Below are 21,959 nucleotides of genomic sequence, written 5' to 3'. Positions count from 1 at the left end.
ATGAGGAAGCACAGTAAATCGTATGAAAACAATATCAATTGTTTAAGAATCAATCTCCAACACAAGTTCGATAATAACATTTGAAGGATTGTCACGTCAAATACTATAAAGTTTAGATGATAAAATTTATCAAAAGTCATAACCTAACTATATACAAACAGAACAAGTGTAATATAAAAAACAGTGAGAAGAGTTAGCAAGTACGCAGATAATTTCTACGAAACAAAATTCCGGATGACTAGTGGAATTCTGTGAATGTAATAGCTTCTTCAGTGAATTTCAGAATACATGAATACGGAGAGCAAAATAAAAAGAAATCCCTACAAACAACAAACGAAACTAATGCCAATTCTCAGAAGCTATTCCAGGGTGTTCAATATTAGAATGGTCTTCAGAAATTACAACTGCCCAAGGAAATCGGAAATGAAGATATCCGTATAACGAAAACTGAAAAAGAACATTGATAATCAAATTGCATCTGATATGTAATTACTATAAGTAAGAACAAGACACTACCTGTACAACAGTAAGGTACATTTTTCATAGTTCTAAGTGAAACTACTGAAATCAGCATCCCCAAAACAGTTTAATAACCATTTGTAGACAAAAATATCGAAAACTTAGAATTCTCGTGCGAAGGGATTTCCTCTTTAATACATATAATTTAATACACGTCACACCTTGTAATACTTCCGCTTTGTACAAGGAAGAATTTATTGTGTAGATCATCGCTGGTAATTACAGCAAATAGCAACGAACATGATCTGGATGTAACGATCACAACAAGGTATATTTAGTCTAAGATCAATGTCGCTTGTAATTCCAATGATACCCATTTGACCTCTAAATCTCATTCATAATCATTTACAAATTGACGTTACCTGTGGGTATTTGAAAAAAAAATCCACGTTCTCCCAGGAATTGTTATTTTTGTTAATTTGGTCATTTTATAAAATTAGATTAAGTGGGAGTATAGGAGTGACGTATATAAAGTGTGTGTGTCCGTTCATGTTCATTATCGAGTCGGTTGATCGAATCGACACAACATCGGACATATCATAATCTCAAAGTCGATGTTCAGCAAAGTCACGAAAGTCAACCCCCGAAAACATGATAATAATAAAGAGCATTTCTCTGAACATTTTACGTTGTTTCTATATTCGTTCAGAGAAGAAGAACTAATTTTTTAATGTTTAAAATTCCGGCAATGCACAATAATACGTGTTCTTTTAGGGGAACCCAATGACGTATGTTGAGCTATTTTTAGCATTAGGGAAACCCGATATATTAGGTATAAATATGTTGTCGCTTCCACATGTATAGGATTAATCAATATGTACCAGGCAGTGGTTTTTCTTTGCTTCTACCTTTTCTCAGGTATTTATATGTTTATTTTGTATTTTACGGCAGGTTATGCATGAATGTAATATGAAAAGGTTAAATCTTATTTACTCTGCAACTGATGCTACCATTGTCGGAATATACGTACCACATTCATATTTACTGTATTCGCATGTTACAGAACACAGCTGTATTTTAGCACGTGCATTAATTTGCCCGAATTACTTTCTGATTCATTTGAATATAATTTTTCAAAGAATACTAATTTTGTGATTCTTCACCATTGATAAATAAACCTAATATTTTAAGACACTGACAATGTATTCTTTATACATTTACAATAGTACTTTGGAAGTTCTTTTTGAGTTCTAAATTATTTTAAGTAAAATCTAACGGAAAAATACAATGATGTTTTAACTTGTTCGTGATGTATTTATTTCGTTTAAAACGGATTTTGTGTTACTTTAATCATTTGAAAAAAATAAATTCATATTTTGTCTATGTCGTTGACCGATTTAATAACCTTCTTCATTTTTTTACGACAGCTAATCACAGCCTGTTCTACTAACTAGTAAAATTTATTATATTCGTCGCAGTTCTATTTCAGGAACTTTGTCGAACGGATGTCGTCCTGTAATTATTTTCCTTATTAAGACAGATAAATATTTTCTCATTCATGTTCTCTCATCACTGTATGTTATAACTGCATATATTTTTGTAGTTCACAGCATCAATTACTGAGTTTAAATTTAAATGTACCACTCGATTGTTCTACTTTTAAGTATCGTCACTATGGTCGTTTCGTTTCTCAATTAGGTTTTTGTTGGTGTTGTTGGGGGAGGGGTGAGGTGTTGTGTTACATTAATATGAAAGTATTCATCAGAAATATTTTAGGCAATGTTTTAACAAAACAATAAGTGAAAACGCACGCTCTGTCCTCTGTCAATTGTTTTTCTCCCACAGAGTATCTCGCATGGAAATGACCTTGGGTTCAGAGAGAGGCCCTTAAAATATGTACAATGATCCGTTTTTTTTTAACACGTCTGTATACGCAGCTGTAAAATTGAGTTTCATTCATTGAGTTTCTGGTCTTATTTACATTAACAAATAGTATAGACATTTACGGATTTTTGTATCACTTTATTAAGCCGATCCTAAGTGTGAAATAACCAAATACGTAAAAAAAAACTATACTGACACCAAATAGAGTACGTGACGCACGCCATACTTACATAGGTGCGCCTGAACATAACAGATTTTGATAATAGAAATACGTAAGTGCGCTGTATCAACATATTATCTCATTTAAAGCGAGATTTTTATCATAAATATATTTCGAGTGTTTAACAAGATGATTCCAGGAATATGTTCAATATCAAATGACAATTACAGAGTAGAGGCATACGATACATACTCATTGAATTTAGACGGAACACAAAATCATTGACTTTACGTGTTTGTCGCGAACCTAACGACAAACTGATGAAATTCTTTGTGTTTCCAAGTCAGATGTCGGTAGTCTTTGTGAATCGTTGTTACATGTCACTATCGTGATTCTATATCAATGAAAAAGGTCATCGTTCCTTTCCTCAAAAATATTAATTGTGTCTGAGGTAGTACAAAGCAATCCAGATTGAGAATTTGTGCTGTTCTAATACACGAGTTACAATTACACGGGAGCGCTGCAGTAGAAATGTTTCAATGTATGAAAACAGAAGCATACAAAATAATGGTAGCCAGGAAAGCACACCATATAACGCCAAAACTTTCTCAACATATCAACCCATCTTAAAGTTCCATATAATATATCTGAATGGTAAAAGGACATATCTTTTTACATATGGACACTTCAACTGATGACTTTCATTTTTACTGTTAAAGTTAATCCTTGGAAAATTTCTGCCAGTATGATGCATGATTTTATTTCGCAGTGAGGTGGTTCCGATTTTTCTTTTTACTTTTCCAAGATATCGGTTTCAGATAAAAGGCTTTTAGCGATTTTAGGGGAAGATACATGAGATGTTCCTATGGGATTGTGTTCTACATTTATACAGATTTTAGCGTTCCTTCGTTCTCTCACATCCGCAATGTTAAGACTCCTTATTTTCCGCTTAGAACGAATGTCTGTCTCCAGCAAGTCTAAATGAATTTTATTAATTACGTTCAACAAACGTTGAGACAAGTGTAACTGAGGAAGACAGCCATAACTCGTTTAATACTTCAAACATGATAAAGAATTGATGAAAATTTAACACATATAACCGATTTCCATTTATAGTAAACACCATCAATAGCTGTAGTAAATAAGATGATTCAGCTTGTCGCCTTACGACACAAAAATTACACGAGTCTTTGTACAATTACAGAAGCACTTTCAAATCGCACAGTCTTAATCAGAAGCACTAATACGTATCAATGGTAGGGAATCAAGTACACAAATATTTCAAATATTTTGAGACCGAAACTAATACATCAGCTTTCTAGAGATATGAAATACTTAAACTGAAATTTCATGTGTTATTTCAGTATAACTTCCTACTGAACCTTTGACTACAGTAAACCTATCATCTCTGTTTCAGCTGCATCAGCATGTCGTTACGATCATCTGCCATGTCAGCTGACCAATGGAACAGTTGTTTCGCCGGACATATACTCCTTCTGTTGTAACGGCAACATTTATCCAAAGGTCTTAAATGGTCGTAAAAACTGCTGTTGTAAAGACAGTCTCCCTGGCGGTAATTATATCCACTAAAACGATCACTAATCTCGGCGATATATTTATAGCACGCGACAGGAAAGTCTCTGAATTTTATTTTTACTAGCAATAGTGACAGAAGTAAACTACTGGATTAAATCTTTCTCTAAATGAGAACATTTATCACGGTGTAGCATACCTATTACGGATGAGAAAATGGGTTAAAAAGTGGACTTTTGTAGCTACTTTCATCATTGGAAAGATATATAGGGTAAGTCAAAAGAATAATATTTATAAGAGCAAAACAGGACACGCAAATTTTCATAAAACGTTTAATTGAAACAAACAATAACAACGATGAGAAAGGTTATCACTAGACACATGGCTGTACTAATTATACTTCTTACAGGTATACCGCAGGTATATAACCCTGAGGAACACATCTGCTGTTTAGGAGGCAAGTTCCCTCGCAGAGACTCTCTGGGCCAAGAACAAGGATGCTGTGGAACTAAACCATACCCCAGGGTAAGGGGACAGCTTTGCTGTGTTCCTCAACCACACGAAAACCATGCAAACGCCAATCTGTTTACCTCTCTTATTGGTAAGTGATAAAACCTGATAATCTTTAAGTTAATGAAAACTTTATCCTGATAATGCTGTGTCTACATCTTAAATATACCCAAACTCAAAAAGGCAATTCAATGTTAATCTTTGAATTCAGTTATCTGGGGCAGCTTCTCCTATTTTTTTTTTCCAATTAAACTAATTTAACAATGATTGACATTGCATTAAATAGTTAATCCGCTACAAATCACTTTTCATATTTCTTAAATGATGATTAGTTGTGCAGGTGGCTTTGTATCTGTATAAGTCAGCATCCTTATATATGTAATTTAATTTGATATCTCTCATTTGTTAAGTGATTAAAATGCATTATGATGAGATTGTGGTGATAAATCATAAAGGTTCTGATGAATGTCATCATGTTCATTGTAACTGATGAAAATGAGGAATGATGATTACGATATTGATAAGGTAGATGATGATGATGATGTAAATGATGATGATGACATGGTTACACTTTCACATTCCACAACTAACTACACTGTTAAAAACATATTTTTCCTTTACATATGATGACATTTGTATAAGAAATCCTCAACAAGAACTAATTTGTCCTGATATTTTCCCGACAGGACATGGGAAGTGATTTTACTTTTTATTCCACTTTACTCTGCTAAAATGATTAGATGATATCACCTTTTCATTACAGTGAATTGAATTGGCGATATCACTTAAGGGGCATAAACATTTAAGTGGGACTCACGACAGCAGCAGTATTGTAATATTGTTGTATGACTCCGCGCTAAATAAATGGAAGAAAGTGTGATAGAACTGTTTAGGGTGTTGGAGTTCATAAACAAAAACAAGTGCGGTAGAATGTTAATATTTGCATCATACTACAACTGTAGAATTCACTTTGAATAAATCTAAGGCTTCCAACATTTTATCAAACACAGGCTTTTTCAATTGTGATTTTTGAATGTTTTCAGGGGAAAATGACACATGCTGTGGAAATGAGAAATACGACAGCACAACCCAAGTCTGCTGCACAGATGGGATGTTTAAGGTTAGGCTTTATACTAAAGACAATAACAAAATATGCTGTCAAAAAGATTACATCAACAAGAATACTCATGATTGTATCATAAATAAGGAAACAAACAGATTAGGAAAAACGCTCAAGTTTAGTAGATCCTGTGGAGATACCAAGATTGATGATCGCCAAGACTTGTGTTGTAATGGACAGGCACATCGTAATGTGTCACAGGTTTCCTCCCATTCCTGTTGTGGAGACGAAATCTTTAACAGGAATACACACCAGTGTTGCGGTAACACTCACACCATTGCAATCAACATGCAGTGTTGTGGATCACATCGTGATGGTGAGTATCTTCAAATTTCCCCTATCTGTCCTGTGTTACAGGGAAGGAAGCATGAGGTCCATATCTTACAAATGTCCAATTCAGATCATTTTCTCACTTATAACCTTCTGTAACATTTGCAGTAGTTGTCTTATTATTGGAAGCCAAATACCAAAGGTCTTTTAGATCAATAAGGTCACTTCTGAAGAAAGGCAAAAGGCAGTGAATGACATTTATGGTATTTTGTTTTCTTCTTTTAAATGGTTCTGCGACTTTCGTTGATGGATTTTGATATAGGACCAAACGTTCTGATTCACAGGATTCAATCCCAGAACACATCGCTGCTGTAATGGTGTTCCAGTGGGTATCTCAAAGGAGACTGATCAGTGCTGTGGTGACGCAACCATTGACACGAAAACTCATCACTGCTGCAATGGACAAGCATACGACAAATCAACATTCATCATCTGTAGAGGTCAATGTTTGGACAATACATTTTTTCATTGATAAGTAAACACAAGACACTTTTTATTGAAAAAAGTAACGTTCAAATATACATCAGCAGAAAGAGAACTTAATGCGTTGATATTGAAAGAAAATATTTCCTAATCAAGTTATCTGAACAATTACAAAACTTCATTATGATGAAAGACATTACATGAAGTAATTCTTTTACAGAAGAATATACTAATATCACCATAACGGGTAACAGTTCAGTGCAGGGTCAATGTCGGTTCAGACCAAAAATGAAATATGTCTGTATGACAGCAATGTGAAATGTCCTGACAAACATAAAGTTACAGATTGTGTTGAAGTGGATTATAGCATGGATTGAATGAGAAAACCTTTTATTCTGCTTTATACATGTTTTTCTTTATCTTATTTTCAGCTGCTAACAAACAGTGCAGTGCAATTAAGGTTGCAGATAAATGCTGTGGGGCAGAGAAATTGAACCAGGACTCGGTCTGCTGTAAAGCAGGAACTCCATTCAATTTCAGATATTTCCAAACGAGGAAGAAAAGCAGCTCTCAAAACAGATGCTGTACAAGTTACAAAAAAGGAAGTTTAAGTGCTATACCCTACTCAGATCAGATGGAAGAGTGCCAGCGAGGACACGAGCCCAAAGTTACCAAGAAACTTGACAAACCAAAATGTGGACGGCTATATTATAACCAAAACAGTGACCTGTGTTGTAACAACTACTTCTACCATAATGCGTTGAGCGAAGGTAAAAGGTGTTGTCAGTATGATGTCTTTAACCCAGCAACACAGAGTTGTTGTGAACAGGGAAGAGTCTACAACACTACCAGGTGATTAAAACAAAACAAAACAAGTTGAGAATGTGGGCTGCATTTAAGACAACAAACAAAGACAAATTAGTGTCTACCATAAAAATAATGTACTACTGACCTAAATTACATTTTACAGGAATCTTTCCCAGTAAACAGTACAGGGAGATAATTATTTAAGGTGGGTTCCATTGGTTAAGTGTATAACATACAGCTTTTTTGTAAAACCTGGCATGTTTACCTATAGAGGGCAAAACAACAAGGGAAAATTGACACTTTCTTTTCATCCAAGAAACATATTTTGCCTAATAAATAAATATCAAACTTTTACATATCCTGATTTAGCTGTGGAAATGCATGGTGTGGAAGAAAAATCTATAACACTGAAATGAAGTTATGTTGTGACAATCAACTTCACTGGAAGCTGCCAGGGACAATCTGCTGCGGTAAAAAGGCTTTAGATCCAAGTCGACAGACATGTTGTGGATCTGAAGTACTGACCAAGCCAAACAAGTGAGTCATACTACATTACTTAAGATTTCCAATTCTTCATTTCTCCCAATTGTGAAGCTGTCATATACATGTTTGCCTTGTCTTAGGTATGGCTATCACATTTATCTCATTAAATACACTCTGACTGGCTTATAAAAGTAACTGAGCCTTAGCTAACAAAAAAACACCATTGTTAACTTACCATTACAGCAATGACATTATTGAAAGAAGAATTAATTTGAAGTGTACAGATGTTTAAAACGTAAGATGATCTGATTTGTTGTCATTACATTAGACCATAATGTTTCTCATCAAATGATGTTCTGTTACCACAATTGTTCTACATTATATCAACAGATGCCGGAGACAGGAACATCCTATCTGTAAATGGCTTTGTGAACAGGATGATAAGAAAATCAGACGTAAAATCAGGTCTGGCGCACTTGATATTTGTAAAACTAATGGTGAGTTGATTTTTTTGTCTGTAAACAACGTTCCCATTACCCTCCCTTCCATATCCATCTCTCTTCTATTTCCATCACATTGCCAAATATTGAGGACAACTGATCCATGCACATGAAAACAACTCAAACATCAAGTTTATTGTTTATGTGTCCACAATGATATTTGTTTATACTTATGCTTCATATTGCACTTACCTACATTACAACTAAACATCCAATGAGCAACATGACAATTTAAGTTATTATCTTAGGGTTGTTTTTACTCTACATTCCAGAAATAATGAGAGTGGGTTCAACATTTTAGCAAGATTCACTGCTTTTTAGCCCATCATCCGATGATGGGCTAGTCAAATCTCCATGGTCCATCCATCCATAAACAATTTTCTACACAACTGCGGTCTTTTTTAAGTGTCAATACTAGGTTTCATTTACAAGTTCTCCTCATCGCACTTGCATATTTTGTCTTGTCCTACTACAATTATAAATATTTACCAATGTTGTTGTCATTTCAGCATACGTCACTCGAGTTGGTCAGAAAAACAATGTCAGAGATGTAACACGGTTACAACTTGAGGGTGAAAAAATCAGACTCTACCATCATAACCAATACTCATTCAAGGTCAAAAAACTGTTTCATCCTACATGTGTATGTGATAAAAAACCTACGAAGAAGTTAAGACGAAAAATTGTGGTCATCACTGACAAATCTATACGAGACATCAGAGTAGACCTAACAGATAGTGACTATATTCTGCCATACACCTCCAAAATAAGGAAGACATTGATGAAATATTGGAAAGAGCGATGTACCATTACTCCTACTAGTCTAGTCACTGCTGATGTTGTGGATGAAATTTTTGATTTCATTAAAATTAAAATAGCGAAGCAGGAAAAATCTCAATTCTATGAGAGTTAATAATCATTATGTTACATTACACTTTTTTTTAATGATTACCTTTTAGCGAAAGAACTTCTCATTAGCGCCATCACGAACAATTACAGCATAGCTTTCGATTATTACTCAAAGTCTACTTGTAATATAGGGCAGATGTAGCTAATTTCCATTTATGTGCCAATAAAGACAGTCAACAGTATTATCTATCCCGAGGAACATATTTGGCAAAGAAAGGAAATAAAACATAGAGACAAGAAAGTGCAAACTGCATTGATATTGCTATCAATATAAAATGATATAACACTGCATAACATTGATGTTTGTGTCAACACTTCATTGTTTACTAGAAATATAGTTTTCTACCTGGAAGATATATAAACAAGAATTCAGAGGAACAAAGTATTGTACTATAAACCATGAAATATATTTTAATTTCTCTCAGTGTGGTTAAGTACTGGACATAAAAGGATCACTTATATTTTTGGATGTTTGATGACTGTTCTCATTCTTGTCCACACCATCACTATCCAAGTCTTCACTAATTTATCTCTTGTTTGGAAACAAAAAATCCACTTTTACAACTTTTTATCTTTTATTTTATCTCATGTAAAACATGTAAAACCTATCTTGTTATTGTGTTTGAACCTTTATGTTATAGTTTTATTTTTCACTTTGAAAATCATCAGTAGTGATTTAGAATCACCTAATACTAATGTTTTTTACTTACTTTCATGAATATTTATAAATGCTTATAAACAATGTAGATGTATTATGTATGCAAGTAACCAGAATGTAACTTTCAACACTGAGAACTGTGAGAATGTGTGTGTACGTTATGTAGACTGACTATTTATCATAAGGATCTCTGGTCAATAAAATTGTAACTCAGATTGCCTATAACATGTAACAATAACTTATGTTTCAGATGGAAATTAAAATTTCTCTCACAATCATATTACATTAAAAATATGTATTCATCGGAAAATATGATAAATATTATGTCATATTTAGATTCATCAATGATGGCAAAATATATTGTTGACCCATTTAGAGTTTGTAGTAGTTATACAGATAACAAGATATGAGAGAAAACCAATTCTCAAATGAACAAAATTCTGTCTTCATCACACAGGGGTAATGAATTACATTAGTTTTCTATTTGCCAGTAACTATATTATATTATGTCACCTACTCTGATCTTCTAAAAAATAAACAAATTAACATGTTTTTTTGTTATTTTTATCATTTTTAACGAAGAAAACAACAAAAACTGGATGGTCAGAATATGCTTGTTTTCAAGAATGGATGTTTTTGAGGGAATATGGAGTTTTTAGTCACTCAAATTTGATTGTAAAGGACATGTAAGCCACTGATATCTATGCCTCTCTACATTAACTACATTAGGTGGTAACATATACTGACTGAACATTTATCAATTATCAAAATATCGAATATTCTCTATATTTCCTACTCATAGTGAACTATCAGGTGCTTAATCATCACCCTAGATCTTACGCATCTTGAAAATACTGGTATATGGTATATTGTTTCAACAAGGTAAGTCATGACTTTCAAAGCAGGTCAAGATAGCATGATGGCAACCAAGATTTTGAATGCAAAACTAGACCAATGTTGAGGAAGGGCCCAACCTATAAGCTTTCTCACAGAGGGTCTCATACAGCAGTGCTGCATGGTCCTCACCTAATAAGGATAATTTTGTACCAAGTTGAATCAATTACACCATCCATTCTTGAGAAAAATTTTAAAATGTCTCAGCCAATCAGAAGACACAATGGCCATTTTAGATTTCCCCATCTACATGATAAATAATGATAAGGACCATAGCAAATTATAAGTCAATTGTACCAGCCGTCCTTGTAAAACAATGTCTCAGCCAATCATATGCCAAGGCAGTCATTTTGGATTATCCGATACACACATGAAAAAACAAGAGATCCCAGAGGGATCTTGGCGCCCAACATTGTTGTAAGGTACTTGATATGAAATAAAAGTTGTAGGAAGTACTCCAATACTCAAAAATTACAGAAAATTCCCCTAAAACAATCCAGCTGAATTTTCATTGTAAATATTCAAATTTCTAGGTTATATTAATGAATATCCATGAAAGATTTCTAGACCATTCCCAAAATTCACCACAATTTCCCCTTTTTTTCCTTAAACAAGAATTACAAGTTATTACATTAGACTTGTGTTCCTTGCTTCTCCATTTCATGAAATAGGAATAGTAAATATGTTGCATATAGTATATTTATTGTTCTAACAGCCACAAAGTAATTTTGAAATATTTCATAACTCTATATAGGTATTTCTAAATATCTCCAAAAACATTTTTTTGTCACAACAAGAATTACTTGTAATTACAGGTCTCAAGTATCTTTTTAATTTACATGATCAGAATTAAGCAAAAGCATTGTATTCATTATATTTAAGCATTGATGTCATGACGGTGGCTTCTGGTTGTGTAATAGTATGAATTATGCTAGAATAAACTTTTTGTTTATTTTATTATTATTCTTTCTTTTAATGTTTTTATTGGGATTTTTTCAGTAGCACAGTGTATATTTTGGTACCTTTCAAAACAATTTTAAGTACAGTTGGTTTGACACAACCTTTAACTATATAACAGGCTTGGTGGTAATAACACTTGTAATAAAATAACTTTGAAGTTTAACACAAATGGTGATTTTGCTGTCAAACAAGTAATATTTATATAAGTGCTCCTCAGTGACTCCATGGCATACGAGACAAAAACTGCCCAAATTCATTTAAATCTCCATTTTCTTCCTTAATTTGAGTTGTAAAACCTATACGGCTAAACCATATGCCTAGTTTGGTAGCTGACCAAAGTACTTAATCTAAACTTTATATAATCTAAAAGCAACGACCCCCTACAGGAAAGTACTCTGTCTGCCTCTTCATTGTGATAAGAAAAACAGTTTTATATGTAAAGAATACACTAGTTAGATAAGTGTGTACAAAATTTCAAGTCTATTAAAATATTTGCAAAGCAGTTCTTGCCGATTCCAAAAAATTGCCAAATTTTCTGGTTTTTCATCCAGAAACTGACTGCAATAAAGCAAATCTTTACTTTTGTCCTTACGGTATTTCAGTTTCACAAGTAAGATGTAACTGTAGACCAGATTTGGTCACTGTAAAGTATACTGTTTTGAAACTAATCTAAACCCAACTCCCAGCACTTATATGTGGAAAAGAAAAATCTACATCTCACTTGTACTTTTTCAACACAACCTGATAAAAATAAGTCCCTAATGATTCTACCAAAGCCATGACAATGTTATATTTCTGTTCCATCTCCAGTGTTTTTTATCCATCACTGATGTTTTGTTCAAAGTTATACTTTCAACTGATTCTGATTTAAACATTACCATAAAACTCTATTATAGGGTATCAAATACAAACATTTCAACTTTCAAGAACTTTTTTCAACAAAAAAGAAAAAAAAACATGATTTGAACATTTATGTCAATATTTAAAAAAAAAAAAAAAAAAGAGTTCTCTAGTAGCAATTGAAAAACCAGGAGCAGATAAATCATCATAACAATGCATACATATTTGAGATAATTCTCTACCTGGGTATGTGTTACAAACATCTTCAGCCACCTAATAATACACCTGTACCTGTTTACTACAGGTTAAACTTTCAACTCTATGACTGAGGAGTCCCACTGGAAATACCACATACATCATGAAGAGCAGGTAATTATCATATATAATATTATAAACATGTTTCCTTATCATACCTGAGTCATAAGCTTGGTAAATCCTGGCTAAACCCTTCACAAACACTTTGTACTCAACTTTAACGAATATGACGTACATGAAAATAGGAATCCAAACTTTTTGAAATATTTCCTTTTCAGATTCGCATTTCAATATTTGTCATGTACAATCATGTTTTCAAGATTCAGCCTCTTGTCTGATAAGTGGTGTTAAATATCAAGGTCTAAACAACATGTAAACGTGAGAGTCCCAATGGTAGTTACATTAACATACAAACAAGTAATGAAATGAGAGTCATCATGCTAAAATTAGACATTGCCTTATTTAGAACTACTGATATCATTAAGGACACCCTAAGTCAGCTATTGAAAAATTGTACACTATTTATGGATTGATTGTATTTTCCAATCTATTTAAATGTGTTTCTTGAAATAGATCTGACTTTCTATTATTCATAGAGAGAAAAACCCCTAAATTTAAGGAGCAGCACAACTTACATGTATAAAAAGTCAATAATGTTTTGTTAAGAAATCAGTACAACAATGATGGCACTGTTAACACTACGCCTTTTATCTGTATTGGCATGCAGTAAGTGAACCGCTGATGTCTAACATTTTTATGTAATACAACACATAGGATTAATAGAGAAACATTTTTAATGTGGATTCCAATCATACAAAAAAACCTTTTTCATGTTTCAAAAATAAAGAAATCATTCAAATATATCAAACTATTTTTAATAAAAAAAATGAAAAAGGAAAATGGGGAAAAAAAATGAAAAAGGAAAAAAAAAGGAGAAAAATATTCTGGATTATCTTTCCTCAACTTTACAAATATAATGATGGAAACATTTAATGTTGTTGAGTAACATAAAATAGATAAAGCTTTGCTGCAAATTATTGACCATATCAAATGATGACATGCAATACTATATCTATAAAATTTATTCTCCGACAAATATCCATTCTAACAAACTTGACAGCCTATCATGATAAAAAATTAGGATACTTTATAAATCAGTTTAGATGTTAGATTCTCATTTAATCGATATATTTTCAGTTCATGAAACACAATGATACAATATTGTTCAAATCTTATAGTTTATGCTGTGGACACTTGTTACAATCCACTGACACAGGAATGTGGGGGACGCCTACTGAATGACACGGAGTTCTGCTGTAATAACCAAACCTACAGTAAAAACAGTAAGCAATGTTGCTGTATTGATAAGATAGCTGGTAAGTATTTACAACTACTATTGTTGGATACAGCTTTCAAAAGAACAAAAGATTGTTTAAAATGTTCAAAACATGTTATTTCATTAGAAAAAATTATTCCAAAATTACAAATACCTCTACCTGTTTAGATCGATTTGAAAGATGATTTGGACAAAAACGTTTCAGACAGAACAGGTAAAAAAATAAAAAAAATAAAACAGTATTTAGGTTTCAAGATTTCTTTCTAGATAGGTGTAAAGCATTGTCCCCGCTTAAATAACATGCGAAGGAAATTCATACACATGAATGTTATATTATAAAAAAGTTGAGTGGGATATGTAGTATGGCACATACAAATTTCGGCTCTACCATGACGTAATTTTAGTGCTCTCTATCATGTAACACTTGCCATACAATAATGATATTTATAGAATAGATACATGGAAAAAGTAACACAATAATAATACAAAGATACCATATGTAGAAATTGTATTACTATCTCAGAGTAACTTTAGTATAAACATTATTATTGTATTGCAAGTATCACATGATCGAAACAATTGAAATTACGTCATGATAGAGCTGAAATTTTTACCTTAGTTATAAAAATATTTAGAAGTGTTGTTCTGATGATGGCTAGCCTACGATAAAACCACAAATTCCAGGTGTTGATGCTCCGTGTTCTTTGTCAGTTGTATTTAACTTCCTTGATATTGAACACTGCTGGGTATCAATCTTTGATGCCTGCGACACTAAATCAATGACCTAAAAGACAATCAGGATGTTGGCTCTCTCCTACTGTGTTAGAAGTTTTATATTCTATGTAATAGTAAGTTATATAACGAAAGTACTTTATTGCCAACTCAGTTACCATTTGATCTGCCTTTTATTTATGTAAATGATATTGATAACTTGTACGCTACAAATTTCAGGTTCAAGAGCTACCAGAAAACTTACTGTTCTTTTTCTTGTGTTACTTAAACATATATGAATATCAAACAAAAGTATCATGAGTGTATATGTTTTTACTATAATTGTATTATAATTCCTCTGTGAATGATGATTCATGGCTCCTTTTTCAGGCTTGGAAGTCGTACACACAGAGGAAAGAATTTGTTGTGGCGGTCAGGTCTTCAATAAGACAGATAGTTTTGGAGAACAACGTGACTGTTGCGGGGATAAAATTTACACGATATCAGATCAAAACATGTGTTGCCGTCCACATGAACAGTATGCCAGATTTAGGAGAAACAAGGCAAAGTTACACCATTATGATCCTGGTAAGAGAAATTTTATTATTCTCACTGTCCTCTTTCAGATTTTATGTCCCTAATTTGTCTAATGATCATCACAAAAGTACCTGAAATTTTGCAAGTTTAAATTTTAAATGTCTTTATTCCGAAATATTGATAAACCTTATCTGAAGAGTCCAGCAAAGGGAGAAAGTTGCTAATAAGCTGGATGTTGAATTTCAATATTTTTTCTGCATTCATCCACTCCATTTCGATACAAACAGATTTGTTTGTTACTACATCGGTTCAGATTCAGTTTCTGGTACCGAAATGACCATGTATGGTATTCAAATCAATTAAATATATCATGTATAAGGTTGACACTGAAATAATCAATTAAAAATAAAAAAGTAGAAAAGTTATCGAACTAAATTTTATGATAGTTATATACCAAGCCTTCTTGATAGGAATCAAGTATATAAAAAAGATTGATATCTTTAGCTGCCAGATTTCCAAGCGATACATTTCAATACTATATTAACAGTTTTATTTTGCACATACAAATTTCATCATTCATTGTCAAAACAGGAATATCATATTTTGACCGTGTCATATTTTTCACATGAACTAAAAATGTATGAATTTTCTCTTTCTTTTTTAAAATTTGTCAATTAAACATTCACCGTGCAACTTTATGAAAAAAATTGTGTAATTTAAATACTTGCTAAACAAACCTCGTTGTCCTTTAACACCTTCAACTGTCTGAATAGATAATAAATGCTACAATCTAGTACTGATGTTAAATCTCACTTTCTCACCTAGATTTGTACCCAAACTGGGAAAATTCTTCATGCTGCGGTACTGAAATTTTGATCGACAAAAACAAACAAATATGTTGTGAAGATACCATCAACTCCATAAGTGGAAGTCCCTCTGACTGGTTTTGCTGTAACAAAACATCCTTCAACCAGAGAAGTCATGAGTGCAAAAAACACGACCCAAATAACCACATCATAATGCTTCACTTTCATGACATTTGCAACGGATCAGTGTTTGACACACGCCAGAACACCTGTTGCAATAACATTCTCCATCCATATCATAACAAGGAACAGTTTGAATGCTGTGGAAGTCAAATCAGGAACATTGAAACACAGCAATGCTGTAACAAAACCCTTTCCCTTGTCATTTCTAAGAGCAGGACATGCTGTGGATCTCGTCCGACAGGTAAGACAGACACAAGAACAAATTTTCTCTTTCCTGTTCAACACTATAACAAATATCCCGTTCTAAATATTAGATTACAATAGAGTGTCTCATAAATCATAAATTTCCTGTTTCAGGAATTGATGGATCAGAGCAACGTTGTTGTTATTTAAACTCCTCAACATATGTATACAATATCACAACACAGGATGACAACTGTTGTGGAAATGGTCTCTATAACAAACACTTAGAATTCTGTTGCCAAGGGAAACCATATCTACTACAAGATTTCAAACGATGTGGTAAGTATACTGTATCTATTGCTGTAAAACTTGGTGTTAATGTCACTGTTTTCACAGGAAAACTCACTCTACTGCCACCACTGCATTACAAAACATCATCCTACACATATGTCAATTTTAATCTTGGATTGTTACTTTTTTTGACAATTTTTCTACCAACATATATAGAAACCAAATTAAGTAATGTAAGAGAACTATTAAACAAGTACTACCTGTGCACAATACTGAATGTAATTTCACAGGAAACAAATTTGATCAATTTTCTGATTTTCATTTTTTTAAAAGGAACCTCAAAACAGTGTGTCGTAGTGAATCACCAAGACGATTGTTGCGGAGTTCATCAGCTTCACAGACACAACACCACTTGCTGTGACAACCATTTACTGGTTGCAAAAAAATCAAGTAGCCAGGATAAATGCTGTTACAACTGGTACAACAAGTCTGGTGAATCGTATATGTCCGAAACCCAAGAATGCATACGAGGAAAAATAGAGGTCAAGGCCAAGAGGTGTAGGTATGAGAAATACAATAATAACTCTGATCTGTGCTGTAACAACAATTTATACAGAGGAGCCAAAGATAAAAGCAACAACAGCTGCTGTGATAGCCGAGTCTATAACAGAAATACACAAAGATGCTGCAGTTTCAAAGTCATCAATGCCACAAAGTAAGGAACATTTGTCTAAATCTATCAATTCAGGAGAATGAAATCAAAACTATCTTTAAAAGTCTAAATTTCCTTGTGTTGAATTGTTGCTGAAATGTCTGAAAAATTTGAAATGGGAAATTAAGCCACATCAGAATATCTTAAATTCAGGGGAAAATAAATTTTCATTCTTCCTTTCTTTTAGAATTAGAGCAATTTTCCTAATCAAAGAAGGAGTGTGTTACTTCATATCAAAATGAAACTAATTGGGTTCATTTAAACATAAACACTTTCACAAAAACATCTGTTAAAAGTTATTTCAATCATTTCAGATGTCCAGAACCAGACACAATCTGCCGAAATCTCTGTGCCAAAAATAGGAGAGAAGTTGCAGAAAAAATTGAAAATGGAGTTTTTGATTCTGCTATTTGCATGTTAAAACTAGGTATGTACATGGTATAAGAATCACAGAATACATTCATTTTTTACATTACCTTTTCTTTACATTTTTAAAACTGATGATTACATATTAATATCAATTGAGAATTCAAAGATGAACATAACAGGTTTTTGTACAAAACAGATTTCTTTTTTCTGCAGCCTACGTTGGAGTAGTGAGACGTGAAACTGTTGACTTTGATGTACAAACAATGAAATATGTGATTCGACGACCTAGCAGAAACATTTTCACAAATCGTTTCGAAATACATCACAAATACCTACTCCTGCCATGGATCTGTAAGAAAAATTTCTCCAGAATTATTGCGATCACTAGTAACCGTGAAGACAAGACCAGAGAGTTAAGTTGCTTTGAAAGGGACATTGTCTTGCCTTACTCCAAGCGGATAAAACAGGCTGTTAAAGATCGCAGGAAGTACTGTGGCCCCGTCCTTACCAATACCAATATGAAGTAATGCCAAAATGATGCCATTGAAAGAAACAATTTTTTATTGAATTTTTATATATGTTTATTACATTGTGTGTTCCACTGTTGTGTTCTGTGTTCAGATACTAGATACTCTTTTAATGGCAGTCATATCAAATGGACATAAGAAGTTATGGTGACCCAATATTGATACAAGAGTTCCACAATATACCAGTTGTGTACTACTTTCTTAACCTCAGTGTCTTTCAATGTATTACAGACTTACCTAGGAATTACTTTGGCTGATACAAATTCTGATCACCTAACATTTATTTTACAGTGAACGGCGACAGACTCTTTACAGATAGTAGATTGTACTAAAGCAAAATATTTCAGAATATCAGAAATGATAATATTGCCTAGTCATAAAATAGCTACAAGCATCATGACATTCATCGTTAAGAATTAAGATCTTAAAAATTTATGTTGGTTCTTATAACACAACGTCCTGCAAGGGAGATAAAACAAAAACAGCTATTTTGAAACATGGAAGAGGATTCCACATAAGAGAGCTTATATTTATAAAATATCTCCATGTTTCAATATTGGCAGTCTGTCAATTTAAGCATTGCTACATTTCATTTTTAAATCAAAAGTCTTTGGTGTTTTAGGAAGGACTCAAAACATGTGTCAATGACCTAAAAATTTGGAATGGGATCTAACCTTACCGAATATCAAAGTGTGACCTACATTTAACTGACAATTTCTCATGACCAAATATATTTTTGTGTACATTTTTCATTTATCATACAATTTTTTTTACCTTATTATACTTATCTCTACTTAGTATTTCATGGCTTTAAAAAAATCTGTCTCAGGCACTGCATTTGTAAACACACTAGTCTAGCAATTCACTGTTATCAGCATTATAAATGTTATCAATAAAATATGTAGGGAGTTGTTGATACGAGATCTTCCAAAGGCAGCATATAAATTTTATAGTGTGTTTACAGCAAAGGATTGTCCTCAGATATGTATGATGTTTGTTTTATTTACTTTTATTTTATAATTGTGTTCATTTTTAGGTTGGCAGGGTAATGTTTTACTTCTGAAATATATGATGATATGTACTTTAATCTTAACTTATTTTGCTAGGGGGTTATCAGAAATAAGGTTTTTGTTTAATAAAATTGTTACAAAATGTTAATTTTGGTGTTGAATTCATTTCTATCTAGGATCCACAGATACATTTTGTCATAACATTTAGTTTTAGGCAGTGTTGACAATCACTTTATACTGCTCTATGTAGGCCATGGACCCATGGCTCAGAGATGGATGGCTTGTGATAGAGACCATGAGACCAATCAGACCTGCAGACAATTAGTCAGTCCAGACTACAATGGTCTGTAGAGCTTGTCATTCATTCAGTAATGTGTCGATGTCATTTCAGTCAGGACTTTGTCAGCTAGGACTGTCTAAATACTCAGTCAGTGTGGACTGTGTGGACGGTTAATCAGACCTAGAAAGTCTCAATGGTCAGTCTGCACAGTGTAGACATTAAGGCAGTCTGGACTGTGTCGATGGTCAGTCAGTCTGGACTGTGTTGATGGTCAGTCAGTCTGGACAGTGTAGACAATAAGGCAGTCTGGACTGTGTCGATGGTCAGTCAGTCTGGACTGTGTCGATGGTCAGTCAGTCTGCACAATGTAGACAATAAGGCAGTCTGGACTGTGTCGATGGTCAGTCAGTCTGGACTGTGTTGATGGTCAGTCAGTCTGGACTGTGTTGATGGTCAGTCAGTCTGCACAGTGTAGACATTAAGGCAGTCTGGACTGTGTCGATGGTCAGTCAGTCTGGACTGTGTCGACAGTCAGTCAGTCTGGACTTTGTTAACAATTAGTCAAGAATATGTCAACCGTCAATCAATCTGGACGGCGTCTTTGTCTTGAGTATAGCCTCTTTATATTCAATCCTAACATAGTCCCAGTATGTTCAATCCTAAAAAAAATCTCAGCATGTTCAATCCTTATATAGACCCTGTATGTTCAATCCTTATATAGTCCCAGTATGTTCAATCCTTATATAGTCCCAGTATGTTCAATCCTAAAAAAAGTCTCGGCATGTTCAATCCTTATATAGACCCAGTATGTTCAATCCTTATATCGACCCAGTATGTTCAATTCTTATATAGTACCAGTATGTTCAATCCTTATATAGACCCAGTATGTTCAATCCTTATATAGATCCAGTATGTTTAATCCTTATATCGACCCAGTATGTTCAATCCTTATATCAACCCAGTATGTTCAATCCTTATATAGACCCAGTATGTTCAATCCTTATATAGACCCAATATGTTCAATCCTTATATCGACCCAGTATGTTCAATCGTTATATCGACCCAGTATGTTCAATCCTTATATAGACCCAGTATGTTCAATCCTTATATAGACCCAGTATGTTCAATCCTTATATAGACCCAGTATGTTCAATCCTTATATCGACCCAGTATGTTCCAATCAGGCAAACACCAACAGGCTTTACATATTCTTACTCTCCAAAATATTTGTTTGTTGTAAGAAATCTGTTGAAAATATATACTTGAAAAAATTCAAGAGATGATAAATGATTTCTGTCAAAAACATCAGAAATAATTTCTGTTACATTTTAAATTACATGCAAGTATATTGTTTTTTATTATTCTGAAATGTAGATTTACTTAACCTTGATTTTAAGGTAATTAATCCTGTCAATTACAGACAAGTATGAAATAAACATTTTCATATCCTGAACAGTTTTTGAGAAGCTGAAATCTACATTAAAACTGCCCTTCAAGAAAGGTGTGACTGCATATTTGTGCTGCAGATGTTTTGAAAATGAAGGTGTGGTTGCCTACGTCATACAGTGCTGGGAATTTAACAAAAAAAAACTCATAGGAAAACACACAAATAAAGTGATGATTCAAAAGTCAGTTCATGAAAATTTCCAAACTAACTGTGAAAATATAATTTAACAAATCAGAAAAGGTTTTACATCTGGATGTTTCTATTGTAAACTACAGCTGTAAATTTAAAGTAGGTAGGTAAACCATCCCATAAATGTACCCCACCTCGTCATAACTGCTAGCTTGATTTAACAAGAGGCATATATATATATAAGTGCAGTCAAGCTGACAGGTAAACAAAATTGGCTTGACTCATTTTCACGTTGTGTTTCAATAATATATAAAAGAACATATATCTCCTATTTATGAGATGATTTTGTGGAAATTTTCAAACAAATATATTTCGAAATCAGGTACATTGTATAAGACGCACAATTGCAATCTATATAAAATCTACTAGGTGTATAAATAATTTCATCTGGGTCGGTTCAGAAGGTCATAAGGTACTGACATGACAGAAAATTTCCATTACAGATTTTCACATTCTCATTCCCATGACATTGAGATGGTTAGTGGACCTGATGTTAAAACATTACTACTGTATCCACAGTTTCTTTTTGATAACAGTGTATATTTTTTGATGAATATCAATATTTTAAAAGTAGACCAAGATTCTGTTCATGTACAGTATACCTTCCTTTGGAAATTCCTGATAGTTATTTTGTTTGAATAGCATTCTTATTC

General features: G+C 33.2%; 2 protein-coding genes across 2 annotated transcripts in view; one reads left to right on the top strand and one right to left on the bottom strand.

Annotated features, from left to right (window-relative positions):
- Window positions 1–6,095, top strand: LOC132562958 (galaxin-like). The gene is made up of 4 exons (XM_060227736.1): window positions 1–13; window positions 3,921–4,076; window positions 4,446–4,637; window positions 5,590–6,095. The coding sequence occupies exons 1-4, from the start codon at window positions 1–3 to the stop codon at window positions 6,093–6,095; spliced, it is 867 nt and encodes a 288-aa protein (XP_060083719.1).
- Window positions 4,355–21,959, bottom strand: part of LOC132562932 (uncharacterized) — a 45,176-nt gene continuing 27,571 nt past the window's right edge. The window contains exon 12 of the mRNA XM_060227707.1: window positions 4,355–6,389. Within this exon, the coding sequence (XP_060083690.1) occupies window positions 6,384–6,389 (6 nt within the window). The 3' untranslated portion in view covers window positions 4,355–6,383. The remainder of the gene's footprint in view (window positions 6,390–21,959) is intronic.

Source organism: Ylistrum balloti, unplaced genomic scaffold (assembly GCF_031769215.1).
Source record: "Ylistrum balloti isolate Yb309-2 unplaced genomic scaffold, AGI_CSIRO_Ybal_v1 Utg371552, whole genome shotgun sequence".
In the NCBI taxonomy this organism is placed as follows: domain Eukaryota; kingdom Metazoa; phylum Mollusca; class Bivalvia; order Pectinida; family Pectinidae; genus Ylistrum; species Ylistrum balloti.
This window is presented reverse-complemented; position numbering and strand designations above follow the sequence as displayed.

Bases quoted from the DNA above. Each gene is read 5' to 3' on its own strand.
- LOC132562958 (XM_060227736.1), top strand. The intron at 4,077-4,445 runs GTAATTATATCC...TACTTCTTACAG, and splicing joins TAAAGACAGTCTCCCTGGCG to GTATACCGCAGGTATATAAC. The intron at 4,638-5,589 runs GTAAGTGATAAA...GAATGTTTTCAG, and splicing joins TCTGTTTACCTCTCTTATTG to GGGAAAATGACACATGCTGT.